This window comes from Ascaphus truei, chromosome 4 (genome assembly GCF_040206685.1).
Source record: "Ascaphus truei isolate aAscTru1 chromosome 4, aAscTru1.hap1, whole genome shotgun sequence".
Lineage (NCBI taxonomy): Eukaryota > Metazoa > Chordata > Amphibia > Anura > Ascaphidae > Ascaphus > Ascaphus truei.
In genome coordinates this window covers 317,661,488-317,676,820 of record NC_134486.1, presented here as the reverse complement: position 1 = coordinate 317,676,820, position 15,333 = coordinate 317,661,488, and the positions used below count along the sequence as shown (strand labels likewise).

The 15,333-nt window shown below is 38.3% G+C and overlaps 1 protein-coding gene across 6 annotated transcripts in view; it reads right to left on the bottom strand.

Moving 5' to 3' along the window:
- Positions 1 to 845: 845 nt before the first annotated feature.
- The window catches only part of IBTK (inhibitor of Bruton tyrosine kinase), an 81,322-nt gene continuing 66,834 nt past the window's right edge, over positions 846 to 15,333 (bottom strand). For 4 of the 6 annotated variants that reach the window (XM_075597945.1, XM_075597949.1, XM_075597946.1 and 1 more), the window contains 6 exons: positions 14,563 to 14,655; positions 11,016 to 11,180; positions 7,269 to 7,415; positions 2,225 to 2,293; positions 1,708 to 1,840; positions 846 to 1,443 (listed from right to left, as the gene is read on the bottom strand). In XM_075597945.1, coding sequence (XP_075454060.1) covers positions 1,318 to 1,443; positions 1,708 to 1,840; positions 2,225 to 2,293; positions 7,269 to 7,415; positions 11,016 to 11,180; positions 14,563 to 14,655 — 733 coding nt within the window. In that variant the 3' untranslated portion in view covers positions 846 to 1,317. Of the gene's footprint in view, positions 1,444 to 1,707; positions 1,841 to 2,224; positions 2,294 to 7,268; positions 7,429 to 11,015; positions 11,181 to 14,562; positions 14,656 to 15,333 lie in introns of those variants that run through there. The other 2 variants (XM_075597947.1, XM_075597950.1) reach the window with 2 other exon arrangements.

Below are 15,333 nucleotides of genomic sequence, written 5' to 3'. Positions count from 1 at the left end.
GTGGAGAAGGTATTTCTCCTCAACACAAAATCCCAACCAGGTGTTCTACTTGGGGATTTCCTTACAAATTATACATTCTTAACATCTGGTCAACATTGATGGGAAAAAAAAAAATACTCAAAGTTCAACGTACTGTATGTTCTCCATTCTTTTTATTTATTTTATGAGCACTATGAGGTTTAATTACCATGTTAATAGCTGATTCTTTTTGGATAATGCATTAGGTCGCGTAAAAAGAATAATTTGTTATTTTATTAGGAAAGTTCCATGACGAAGGCAATGCACCTGTAATTTTAGTTTATAATTCCTCTAATTTTAGTTTGTTTCTACTGTATGTCTGCTACCTTTTCCTGATAATCACTGTGTACAGGTATCCAGACTTCCTGACTTCAATATGACTAAACTGGTTTTGAACTTTGTGATGGTGCTGGCAGGATAAAAGCACAGATCCCTCTGTCACTGCATTGGGACATATGAAGTAAGTCTCTGCTGCACACAAATGATAAACTGAACTTGTCAACATTTTACTGCATTTATATAGCAGTAAACATCATATTCACCTATATAATTATTTTTTATTTTTTATAGCTCTTATTCAACCCCTGAAATGTCATAAACACATTATTAACAAGTATTTGGGATCATGAGGTGTCAGCGTGATTGCATGACAAAAAGAGAGGTACAGAAATTATTAAAGTGTATTAGACACAGACCCATTTGTAAAATTAGTTGGCATTCAGATAGCTAGAGAGATGAATGGAAGCCTATTTAATACATGCCTGATAAATGTAAAGTAAGTTCAGTACTATAAAACATTTTTAATAAAATGACAAAAAGTAAGGGAACAAATGATGAATTCACACTTTTATTTGAAAGACGTTGGAGCACAAATTCTATTTTTCGTAGACAAAGTATTCACATTTGGACTATCAAATATTCTCCAATGATCTGATTTAAATCCTTAAATTGGTAGATATGGATACAAAGCACGTCCAATCGCAGCACTGAGGATATTAAACACCCAGATCTACTAAACATGTGTGAATCCTATTTGCTAAGGCTCCATGGCGTTTAGTAAATCGGGACCAACGGTTAAATGTCAAAATGCCAAGTCTCTCAAGTCTTAACTTCAATGGCATACTGCAAACACACACACACACACACACACACACACACACACACACACACACGCGCACACACACAGTCAAAGGACATTATAAACAATTCTTCCTAAGAATTATATTTACATAAAATCTCCTGGGTACAGCCAACAATAAACTCTTGCTGAGCTAGGATGTATGAATGCGTCTGCCATAATCAATGTTTGTTCCACATGGGTGTCGCCATAGGCACTTGTGCTGCCCTTTCAACAGTTATATATTCATCAGGGTTGTCTAAAGCCTGGTAGTGCACTAACAAATCCTGAATTGCATGCTCTTCAATCTGAAAAACAAAAAAAAACCCCTAATCATTTCTGAACTTCATCAACAGAAAACAGAAATTAAAGAACACAAATACCAAACGCAGAATTCTTAAATATGAAATGCAATTTTAGTTTTGAAACTGAAAGAAAATCCTACAATGCAGCTCACCATAACATTTGTCATGTAAAGTGTTTACGTGATATGCAAATTCATTTCACATTTACTAATCCAATAATGCCTTAACATGATGTGAAACAGTTTCATCATTTATGATATTCTTTACCTGGATCAATGCCAGCGGTTTCTCTCTTCTTCTGATCAGAGCAGCTTCTTGCTTTTTTTCCTCCTCTACAATAGTTGCAAATGTGACAGGAACTGCTGAATTGGAGGTTTTGCTTAGTGTCAACAGCCAAGGACTGCAATGGAATAAAATAATGTAAGCAACCTTTTCATCTTTAGGTCTCTCATTCAATGGGCAAATCCACCACTTTCTACACAACCTTATTTATAACATTTGAAATGGACTAGAAGCCTAAGTCTATTGCACGGACACTAGGGATCATTTATACACCACTCCACCTACAATTTACACCTAGCATAGGGGTAGACATGTGGGAGACCAGGTTACTTGAGAATGAATGCTCACACTTTTTCCCACTGGAAATGTTAGTATTGTACAATTATCGCCACCCTTTTATTTTACTAATTCTGTACAGTGCTGCATACCTACAACTGACATGAGAATTCTGAAACCTATAACCCCAGGAATTACTTCAATATAACATAAAAAAAAGATTTACTTGAGACTGTCTTGTTGCGGCACATCACATTTAGGCTGAGCTTCATGATCCAAAGTACGAGCTGGCTTTCTAGTAAGATATAAAAGCAACAAATAAAATGGTGTCAATATTGCCCACCATCCTGATACAACAGGAAAATTATGTTTAGCTTTTCATTTCCGGCGATAAGGAAAGAATATCGAAGAATTCAACAAATTAAAAAGAACCTCAAGGGGATCAAGACAATTTCATTTAAGACCTTTTAAAGATAAGGGTCATAATAAAATAGAAGCAAACACAAACCACAGGGTCAAATGTAAATATTGCAGAGTTGTGTTAGCATAAGGCAGAGTTAGGCTACGGCCACAGCCAGTGTGTGCACGCATGCGTCGGAGCGCCTGGCAGACGTGCGTGCACCAGTTTCAGCTGCGACCTGTGGTCATGTCAGGAGAAGAGCAGATCATCACGACACGGGGGGGTGGGGGAGAGGGAGGGAATGGGCGTGGACATGACGTCACACGACTGGTTCACCCTCATTGGCTGAACCGCAGCCGTGATGTTGCAAACGCTCGGCCACTGTGCCAAAAGACAAAAATCGTGTCTTTTGGCAAAGGCAGTCGAGCATCGCACTTTGTGTAGCGGCGTGGCAGCAGTGACTGGGGCCAGCCCCATAGAGGGCCGTATCTTGTTCGCATCGCACACGCCGTAGCATGTGCAGCCGCAGGCCGTGGGGACGAGGCCTTACAGTATTCCACAATATGGGCCTGATAAAGATCTGTCTACAAAAGCAACCATAACACCTTATTGGGACAGCTTTGCAGCTATGAATTGCTTAGAATCCAGTTCACATAACTTTCAAAATGACCACAAATTAGACATCCTTTAATATAAAAATTGCAGTTGGCGAAAACCAGTCAAACAAGAGATGTAGGTGTAGCCTGAACAGCAGAATAAAACAATATAATGGGTCAATGTTCCAGACTTGCACTTAAGGTACTTATTAACCTCAAGTGGCTTCTTCTAAAATTAAAATGTATGACCACTGGTGGAAACGTCGTGAATTGTGCAACTAATGTTGACAACAGCTAAAAGGGTGTCTGATTAGGCATTCTAACTTTCTAAAATAGAAAGGTTTAACATTTCTTCGATGGCAATTGTGCGTCTTCAGGCAGAAAAAATACTTGTATTCGCCTGGCCTAGTTAGCAAGCATTCAGTTACTTAGTGGATGAATACCACAATTAGGCCCAAAGGTGTACATGCTCATTCTAAGAACAGTACAACAGAACAAGTTACCACATGGCCTAAAATAATACTTTCATGTTTTTCCTTAATAGTGATTGACACACAGGTACTACATGTGTATTATGAAATTAAAATTAGGCATTGAAGAAATTAAGTACAAAAGGTAGCTATAGTGAAGGGAGAATGGTGTGAAAACACAAGCCGGTTAACTGCCATTTCTTAGAAAGGCTATACACAGGCGTTTAAACCCCTCGTCAACACATATATCCATATGTATTGGTCAGGCATAATTAATGTCAGTTAATACTTATTATAGAGTAATCACATTTTGGAGTATTGTGACACTCCAATATTTACATCAAAACTATTGCTTTTACATTTTGGGGGCAAAGCATCTCAAATCCATTGTGTATACATGTTTGCATTATTGCTGGTGGTCAAAACAAATAAAAAGGTTCAGAGAGTTCATAGCAGATCATAAAACTATTGAGGCACATTACATACATTTGTGCTCATTTCTTTTCTTTTGAAAACATCTGATGCTTAAAATTAGGAGATTTCCTTGAGTTGACGCAATTGATTGTTTTGTGTATAAAAAAATCAGTACAGATCTATTTCCTGTTATACTTAACGCCTCAAAAGTCCCCCAAATATATAGTTTTGATAACCGACAGCTCAATTTGTGTCCATCATGTGATGTTAATGTTAGTGAAATTGCACTAAAACATGTGCGAGTTTAGAATAACGGCCACTACCTCAGTAGCATTGTCCGACAGCACTGGCTATATTGCTAGCAAACATGCGGTTAAAGCACATAATTGACAGTGCCTATGCTTTAAAAGTTGAAGTTTAATTAAAGATGGAGCAACAGCACGCTCTAGTGACCAATAAAACTCATTTTATACCAAAGTATTTTAGACCTGGTTACAAAACCAATGAATAAATAAAAAAATAGCTGGGGAGTTTAATAGGGCAAATGGTAACACAGGAAACTGCTGAATAAATAATTTTAAAAAGTTACAGAAAATAACAAAAATATTTTTTCATTCGCCGTAATGCATAATGTATTGTCAAAGAACGGATTTGAGATTGAATACTGCAGCAATGTCTTGAATACCTTTATCTTGCAGTAACACACATCTTGGAAATGTTACTTCCTAGCATGCTACAGTATATGACTGCATTCTAGTGGACAGACAACACAACACAGTGTAATCACAACTCGAATTTACTCAAATCCTAAAAATACAGCGATAAATAAAAATGGGTTCTCTTGTATTCAACTCTGTATGAACTAGTTACACTATCACTATTACTAAGAATGACAGACTGTATTTTTATTCAGAAAGTATATTTAAAAACATAAGATGAGTCCCTTTGGTACAGTATAGCCAATAAAATTGCTGCATTTTAAAATAAGAGCAAGGAAAATAAGAGATACAAGATTCATATTAAGATGGTATCCCTCTTTCCCATCACAAATACAACAGTTGTGGTAGTCTGTGTAAAAAGTATCCACGTGGCACGAGGGGAGCAGTGCCTATAGATGTGGATTTATACCATACTTCAATTGTTCCCCTTTAACATTTTAGATATTATTAGGATTAGGCATTTAATAGTGAAGTATTTTATTTCAGAAATACTGCCATGATTCATTCAAAGGCAAGAATTCTCTGTGAAACCCGAAGTTTTTGAAAACGTCATTCCGCAATTCTTAAAATGTTAGGATTATAAAAATGGTAAATTTCACCCAACTTCAGATTTTATATGCAAAATCACAGCTCTGAAACAGCCGACGTATCAAATCCGAAGTACTGTATGTGACATACAGTATGTCTGGCTTCAGGACATTTCACTACTGTACTGATCTAACGCCCGTCATTCTAAAATTGCAGGTGGTATTGCCAGCATAAGTTCTAATGTAAGATTTATCACAGTTTTAGTCAAACAAATTGAGCCACTGGTAACATTGCATGATTTTTGATACATATTGCATGATTCTGAAAGATTACTGGAATATCATCCTGGATGGCCATCCGCCGACTGAAACTTAACATGGCAAAAACAGAGCTCCTTATACTACCTCCCAAACCTGGCCCTACTACATCCTTCCACATTGCTATTGGAAATACGATCATTCACCCAGTAGCCCAAGCACGCTGCCTAGGGGTCACACTTGATTCCTCTCTCTCATTCTCCTCTCATATTCAAAACGTTTCTAAAACTTGTCGCTTTTTCCTCCGCAATATCACAAAGATACGCCCTTTCCTCTGTTACTCAACTGCTAAAACTCTGACTCAGGCCCTCATTCTCTCACGTCTCGATTACTGCAACCTCCTGCTGTCCGGCCTTCCTACCTCTCACCTGTCTCCCCTACAATCTATCCTAAACACTGCTGCCAGAATCACTCTACTCTTTCCTAAATCTGTCTCAGCGTCTCCCCTGCTGAAATCCCTCTCCTGGCTTCCGATTAAATCGCGTATCTCACACTCAATTCTACTGCTCACTTTTAAAGCTTTACATTCTTCTGCCCCTCATTACATCTCAGCCCTAATTTCTCGCTATGCACCATCACGACTCGTGCGTTCTTCTCAAGGATGTCTTCTTTCTACCCCCTTTGTATCTAAAGCTCTCTCCCGCCTTAAACCTTTCTCACTTTCTGCCCCACACCTCTGGAATGCTCTTCCCCTCAATACCCGACTAGCCCCCTCGCTATCCACCTTTAAGACCCACCTTAAGACACATCTGCTTAAAGAAGCATATGAGTAGCACTGGATAATCATGGACACATGACACAAAGCTTGGCCTCCTGCAGACGCACTTACTAGTATTCCCTCCTACTGTCTCTGTACGTTCTCCCTACCTACCAATTAGATTGTAAGCTCCTCGGAGCAGGGACTCCTTCCTTAATGTTACTTTTACAGTATGTCTGAAGCACTTATTCCCATGATGTGTTATTTATATTTGTTATTTATATGACATGTATTACTACTGTGAAGCGCTATGTACATTTTATGGCGCTATACAAATAAAGACATACATACATACATACATACATTACCAGGTGCTACATCTGTACAGATCCAGTTGATGTACTGCACATGGTTTAAAAACAAAAACAAACAAACACCGAACGTACAGTATAGGTCATACTGGTTTTTCATTGAAATGTAAAAAAAAAATGCCAATTAGAAGTTGTTGGTGCTGTGTTATAAGGCATTGCTATTTAATGACTTAGAAGCACAAGGGAATCATATTCCCTGAACAGAAGCATCAATTCTAAATGCTCTTCTAAAATCTCTTCTTAGATAGTTAAGGCAGTTACTGTCAAATAAGATTTATTTTTTAAGCATGGACACATCCACCAAAAAAAGGAGGTGGATGAACCCATTAATTAAGGCAACTGCTTTGTCTCTGCAGATGGGAACGTCAAATATAAAATGATTACTGGAAAGTAAAAAAAAAAACCATATCAAGCTGCCAACAAAATTAAAGCATGTACCGTTTACTAGCAGACTTTAAATGAAGGGAGACACTCAAGCGTACGCTATGTAACTACAGAAAATGATTTTTTTTGTACAAAAATCATTATTACAATGAAAATTGTACAAGTAGTACATAAATCCCAAGTTATTAATTTCACCATCACCATTTGATACTAGGTTCAGAAGCAGCACATTGTGCTACTAGTGACTTTATACTATTAAAATACAGCACATAAGGCAATTAGACATTTGGGATGGTTAACAGACATTCATTTGAAAACCTTTTAACGATCGCTAACAGCGATGGTCAGCAAGTGAACTTCCCTCATATTGTTACCTTGCAAACTTTTGAGAATCGCATTCATCAAGCGGTGTGTTTCTTTTGCCATTACAGCCCAGAGAATGAAATTGCACGTTGGACTTTTGTTCTTCAAGCAACAGGTCACGAAAAGACTTCTGCTCCCCAGAATGTAAAGAAGACGCCCTAGAAAATAAAGCTAACATATTGAATAATGTTAATCTATTGCTTACCTCTGTATTTGTTATGTATTTTTTACCTCAGACAACTACAGTGATCATTTATGAAAATCTACAACCGAGCAGCTACAAAGCTTTATAAATGATGTACTGCGTTGTGTAAACAAGCTTAATTTAGCCCTTGTTTAAGGCTTTAGATTATGTACTTGGTGTACATGTGAATCACACGATTCACAGGGATTACATGGCCCTGACTAGAATGCCTGTTTCTAGAATGGGAGATGAACTCTTCTTTCTTTCCAATTGCAGTGACGGGCGGCTTTCAGAGATGAGCAGCGGTAAGAAGTCCTAGCTAGACAATACCAAGAATTGTATGTCGTTCAGGAATATTGTAGTAGCCATGAAAGTACCTACCATTGGGACACTGTCTGAACGTCATAAGGGAAAGGTTATAATTAACCATCATCACAAGAAATAGTGAGTACTTAAAACTCGCCCTTTTTCACTTATCGAAATCTAAAGTATCTAAATTTAGTTATTAAGAAGTATTCTATTTTTAATTCTGAAAAAAAACAAAAAACTCTCCTTGATGCAGTTTCATGTCCCAACAGATCTTTCCTATAGCATCATAACTACAGTATGCCGGCAGAACAAATGACAATAAATGGAGAGTTAATAAAATCCAGATTTGGAATACCCACGAAGGGAAAATAAAAATAAAATGCCCAAATGATTAAAAACACATTCTCAAAGACCACCAGCAGCTTGGGAAACAGGATATAGTTGAACAAATTGCAACGGTTTCAAATTCTGGACATAATAAAGATTATAAGACCGTAATTATTTGTTTTTAAACCGATATATTCACATAATTAATTTTAAAGCAGCTGTATATCCCCGCTCCCCAAGTAACCCACAATTTTTTTTTACAGGATTAAAACCCGGGGACCTTCTCAAGTAGAACAGTGCTATTTTATGTTCAGCTCCAGGAACCCGTCGATTCCCACTATACTTACCAGTAATGCTACGAGTATTGAATTCTGACTTTAAAGAAAGGATTTAAATGGCGGTCCAATAGGAACCAGCAGCTAATGTTGTGCCTTCCTATTAAAATCAAACAGGTGGCCTGCCTGGGGTGTTAGAGGAAGATCTCCCTCTATTACATTTTTACACCATCTCTTTAAGACTCCAGGTTTGGTTTCTATATCTACTGTAGAGGTAAAACGTTCCAATCACGTCATATTGTATAATCAATTCATACTGATGAAGCGGTCGTTATTCAAACACATCTCGGCGCCGATTTTGAGTTCTCTGCTGTTCCCCACGCAGCATGAAACGCGGCTAATCGCCCTACAGGCACCCATGCTTATCGCGGATGTTTTGTTTGAATTTCATGGATTCTGTTTCTTTGTTTGCAATAAAATGGATGAATTGTAATGTGTACAGTACTTTGCTACTGTGCCAATTTCATGTTTTTAAAAGCCAGAACACTAAAATTCGTTTTTCTGCTTTCGCCGCGCTCGCATCTTAGTGCGGGAAGGCTGGAATTCATCCCGCGGTTTCAAATCGGGATTCCGATGTACATGACGCGTGAAGTGTTCGAATAACGGCCGCTACAGCAGTAGATAATAGTAATTTTCAATTTAGCCACTACCTTCCTACACGAGCCTACAGTGGGTGCTCCGTTCTCCCACCAAACAATCCAACCGGATCTTCGACAACACAAAAGACACAGCGAACCAGAAGTGAACGGTAAGTAATGTGATTAAAAAAAAAAAAAAAACAACACACAAACATATAGCTTAGATTTAGAATTTCAAAAGTAAAAGTAGGCTCCATGATTTCCCAGTGAGAGATTGAAAGGTCTGTTGGTGTGATTCTGCTAGGACCCGGTGCACCAGGTCCCCGGACTCACAGCTCGTAGCACTTTGTTACACAGCTATGCAGCTCAACAGCTGATCCACTGACTAGCGTCTCCACGTGATGACGTACGGACACTCCTGCGTGGTGACGTATAACAAAGTGACGAGACCTCAACGCATTTCGCACGTACAATGTGCTTCATCAGGCTGGAAACGTTTTTAATTGTAAATCTATGCTATATGTTTGTGTGTTTCTTTTATTACATTACTTGCCATTCACTTCTGGTGCACTGTGTCTTTTGTGCTGTTGGTTTCTATATGTAGTCTGCGTACTGATGACTGGCTGTGCACCCGTGGCAGTTATTCTACAATAACGCAAGTATTTCTTCACATGCGTACGTGGACGTTAAATAATTTCATACAGAAATGAATTTGCGCTACACTACTGTTGCTCGGAAATTGTTGCTGCTAAGAAAATCAGAGATGATAAATGAGAAAAGACTGGTAAAAACGGATTTAACGCTTTATTTTTTACCAGTCCCAAAAAATGGTTTAGGACAAAAACCACGTACATTTTATGTTATTTATGTCGGTGACCAAGTGTGATATATTTAAAAGCACATAATGCAACCTAGCTCATCTAAAATCTGGCATTTAACTGAAAGAAATGCACTGCTCTAACCCCCACTGAAAGCATAACCTTTACACAATTCTACCAGCTTCAGAGGAATGTGTTTCTGAGTTTCAAAGAAGGAAAATAACAGAGGTTTCATGTGAAATGGGAAGTCTGAGGTATTCTTTGTCCTTACTCATCTTAAATAAGACGCCAAAAACGTTCCCACCCTTCTGGCAAATGACACTGCCAGTAATGCTGCTGGATTTCCATTGCAAATATTTAATTTCAATGAATTTTTCACAAGTTGCGCTGCTTTTAACATCTGAATGGAAACTGCGGCTCTGCGCCAAAGTGACCCCACTGATTGTCAATAATGTAGATACCCAAAACATACAATTTCAGCATAAAAAAAACACAAGAGTGAGTATATAAAAATACATCCGGACTAAATTCCATACCAAAAATACAAAAGTGATGCTATTTTTGAACAATGTCCTACTAAAGAATTGTTTGACAATACTGTACATTCTATTGCTTTGTACCGGCTGAGCTCGCTTCTAAATTTGGTAATTGGAGCTTTTATAGGGCCAAGATTTTATTTGAAACAGGTGGAGATTTCTTAAATGCTGTGACTTTCTTAATCCATGGGAAACTGCCACTTTCCATCTTTTTTCAGAAATATACATGTACAGACAGGATTAATACAGGACACAGCTTCTGCCAGCGAGTGTGTGTATGTGGGTGGGTAAGCACACACAAGATACAGACCAAAAATATACATTTATATATGTAGAATACAACGTTTGTGACACCCTCAGACCGAGCAACTTGCCTGGGTCCATCTGAAACTAAATTAATCAAAAAATTTAAAAATTCAGGTCCACACAGTACTTGGAAAAAAAAAATATAGTATTTTTTTTAATCCTCAACGTTTTGGCCAATACATAAGCCTTTCTCATGAAATGCAATATGTATATATAAATTGAGATATATTCATATACACACATATGCCAATTAAGCTTTAAATGTCAAATCAAAGTAGCAAAAGTATTACAACAAATCCAAGTCTTATGTTTACAATTAGAAGCTATTCCAGTCAGTAACTCCTTGTCAGCTTATCTTTAATTACCATGTTGTTCCTGTACTTTTGATATGTGTAGATGTGGAAGAAGCCACTTTAGTTGGAGTATTTTCATTACTAGAAAATCCAGTGCTACTATCCTTTGAAGACATCACCATCATTTTCCTTTGCTTCTGAGAAAGCTTCATGCCACCTGAGGCGGTTTTAGCTACCCTACAAAACAAAACATTATAGCATTAAAACCTGGGACAAGGACAAAGCACAGACGATAATCGCACACAGCAGTTATTTACTTTAGAAGACACCTTCAGAATATGTGTTATGCTAAATTGTGAAACTTGTGGGAAATTATATTCAAAAGGATTATAAACAACCCAAACTGTGCGGTGCTGATCACTATGTAAAACATGAAACAAAGGAAAAATAGTATTTATTCAACTATTTTCATTGTATATATTGTAGCTTGCAGTAAGTGTCATTAGTATTGCCAAATAATATAGGCAGATGGTAGATGTAAATAGTTGCAGAACACTGATTGCAGAAATAACCAGTTAAAATCTTCTGATTAGAAAGAAAAATTAACATAAGTTCAGTAGGAAAATGTGCTGTCAAAATGGATGCCTTTTTCCCTGAATCATAAATCTGTGTGCAGAGGGAAATCTTGACCTGAGAATTGTGTAACAAAGGCATATAAAAAGGTAGGAGATAAAATATTCAATTATGTTTATTACAACAAAGGTGAGGAACCCACTTCATTAATTCAACATTGTGATTAACAAACAAAATGCATCATCCATTTGGATGCAAAATGCACCTGGTCTTTTGGTTGTAATCCTATACTATTATTTGGGTGCGAGTTGTTGGTACAGTTTTTAATCTTTCTATGCCAAATCATTAGCTCGAGTTGTCCTTAGAGATGTAGCTCAAGTTATTATGGTCTGTTTCGGAACCCGAAGTGTTTATATTTGCAGTTGCTTAGTTACGGCCCCGGCCTACTTCCTGGGAGGCGTAGTTGCATCCGTGCTAGCTGCGCTGGTTCCTGTTGCGGCTTCGAGAGATGACAAATGCCTCCTCCCCCGGGTTGCAGGGTACCCGGATTGTTTCATAAATTTATATATGTCTCACTTTTGCACTTCATATTTAAGCCCTGACGAAGGTCTGTTTTTGGAATGAAACATCGGTATTGGGTTTTTAATATTGTTCTGATAAATATTATGTTTGAGTGTCCAGCTGGTGCATTTCGCTCTAAGGATTATTCCTCGTGGATAAGGGACCCTGGATTACTAGCGGGAGGTACCAGATCTCACATTTTTGGGATATTATACTTTCGAGTGCTTGATCATGTTTTGTTTTTGCTTGTATGCAAAACTTAAGATTGCCTCGTTTAAAGTGGCAGTCGTACATAACTCAAGAAAGAAAAAAAAAAACCCAAGTCACCAGAGTAAAATATTGTGGCATTACACTAAGTGTGATTTCAAAAATTTTAAACACAGGTATGACGGCTCCTCATCCAGCATGCGTGTGTCAGCGGTGACGTCATGAACTCCGCCCACCTATCCATCGCATCACATCTATTGGACAGAGGGCTTTCCTCCCCTGTTCCCACATCAGCTGGGACTTCTCCTGCACTCAGCAAAACAGCGCTTCGATTGGATAGCAGGCTCCCCCTCCCATTAATCCCATTAATCGTGCATCCCATTTCAGTGACCCTATGAATATATGTATTTATCTTAACATACTTACCTGATTGGTCATTAATATAGATATCAATTGTAGAGTGGTCGTGGGAGGGGGGAGTTTACTTAGGAACTCTCTTCCTCCTACTAGTCGGCTCACAATCCTACTTTTGTCAGGCATCTCTGCCTTAGTCATTCACCTTTTTTTAAGGGTTGACTACCCAAGCTTCATTTATTGTAGCTTGGCCCTTTGGGGTATTTTTAACACCCTGTGTTTTATACATTTTGGTACTATTAAAGTGTTTTAATTATTATCATCATATCACCCATTTCATTTGGATATCCTAGCTCTCACCTGTATTAATTCATACACATCTCATCTGCAGCAAGGGATTCTGGGAAATGACATGCAAATGAGCACACAGTGCCACTTTTTGCTTCAAAAACCATTTTTAACATGGTTCCCTATAGGCTGGTTCCCTGGCTGTGCTCAAAGCTGTGACCATACAGCAAGCTTAAGCCTATAGGGAACCATGTTAAAAATGGTTTTTGAAGCAAAAAGTGTCACTGTGTGCTCATTTGCAAGTCATTTCCCAGAATCCCTTGCTGCAGCTGTGTGCTGGGTGATAATGGTGAAAGGCGGGGTTGCAGACCTGCCTAAGACATGCTAATGAGCATACAGTTGTATTTACATTTGCATATTTGCTTTGCTGTGGAGGGTTTTTGTCACTTTTTTTACTCACCATAACTTAACTCAGTATGGTAAACCCCATCCTTTAGCTTCTCTGCATACCCAGTTAACCAACCCCACACTGATGAGACCCATTAAGGTCGAAACAGCTGTCTGTGGGTGGGTTTTCTGGGTATGCACCTTTACCCTGGCTGTGCTCAAAGCTGTGACCATGCAGCAAGCTTAAGCCTATAGGGAACCATGTTAAAAATGGTTTTTGAAGCAAAAAGTGGCACTGAGTGCTCATTTGCATGTCATTCTCCAGAATCCCTTTCTGCAGTGGAAGTGCTGTGTGCTGGGTGATAATGGTGAAAGGCGGGGTTGCAGACCTGCCTAAGACATGCAGATGAGCATAGTTGTATTTACATTTGCATATTTGCTTTGCTGTGGAGGGTTTTATAGCCAATAAAGAATATCACTTGTGAGCACATTCACATGTCTTAGACAGGTCTGCAACCCTGCCTTTCAACCATTATCACCTAGCATACAGTGCTTCCACTGCAGCAAGGGATTCTGGGAAATGACATGAAAATGAGCACACGTGTCACCTTTTGCCTGAAATCCATTTACATGGAACTCATATAAGCAAATGCTCTGCTGTTCACGCAGCTTTTAATCACTGCATGGGATTAGATGAAAAGCCAGTCAAACCACTCACATACATGTTTCAACCTTAATGGGTCGCATCAGTGTAAGGTTGGGTGTACACACAATTATATTGCACTATTTTCTTCTACAGTATGTTTTTCTTCGTGCTTATAACATACTTATTGTCCTGGTTGACTTATGATGGCATCACAATTACAGTACTTTACACATAATGGGTACTTGTGACATGCATTTAACCAATTAAAGATGTCACTGCCCATATAGTAGTTCACCACAGTTATAGAAGGTACTTCCCTTTTAAATACCTTTCAATTTAGGTTAATCTTTTTGATGCTTTTCCCCCAGCATTGCATCACTGTGTAATCTACTGGTCAGCATGCCAATTAAGTAAAGTGTCTTTGCACAGATACTGCTATACAAACACTCCTTGAATCTAGACCAAACCGTTTCATCCCATCACAAATGTAGAATACCAGCTTGTAAGCACTTAAAATACTGTGGGGAGATCCTACATTACAACGTGTTTTAAAATATACTCATGGAACATTAAAAAAAAAACAAGTGTAATATCCAAACCAACCCAGCACTCAGCTTTGGTGTAGCTCCACCTTTTTGTATGTTTTCTTCTATTTCCATGATGGTTCTGAGATCCATTGCTGGAGGACTGGCAGGACTGAATTCAGAAAAAAAGAGAAACAATTTTGAGACTTGATTTACCTAGGATACACACACCACATTGATTTATGTGCTGCTGCAAGGCTCTGATGAGGATCTCTTGAGCACAATATGCATTAGTATGTTCAGGTCTAGTCTGTAATGTTTTTGGCCTATAATATATGGAATGCCCTTCCCCTCAGTACCCGACAAGCACCCTCTCTAGCCACACTTTAAGACACACTTGCTTAAAGAAGCATATGAATAGCACTGTGGATATTCTGAACACATGATACGTAAAGCTTGGACCCCTGCAGACGCACTTACCAGAACTCCCTCCTACTGTCTCTGTACGTTCTCCCTACCTACCAATTAGATTGTAAGCTCCTCGGAGAAGGGACTCCTCTTCCTTAACATTACTTTTATGTCTAAAGCACTTATTCCCATGATTTGTTATTTATATTATCTGTTATTTATTTGATTACCACATGTATTACTACTATGATGCGCTATGTACATTTATTGCGCTATATAAATAAAGACATACAATACAATAAAGACATACAATACAATATATATATATTTTTTCATCTGGAACGTTAGTGTGCATTTTTTTTTTGGTGAGCGGACTGCGCAGGGTACTGTGCAGGGTACTGTGTTTTTAAACTGTATTTTTCAGATATTCATTAGGGATTAT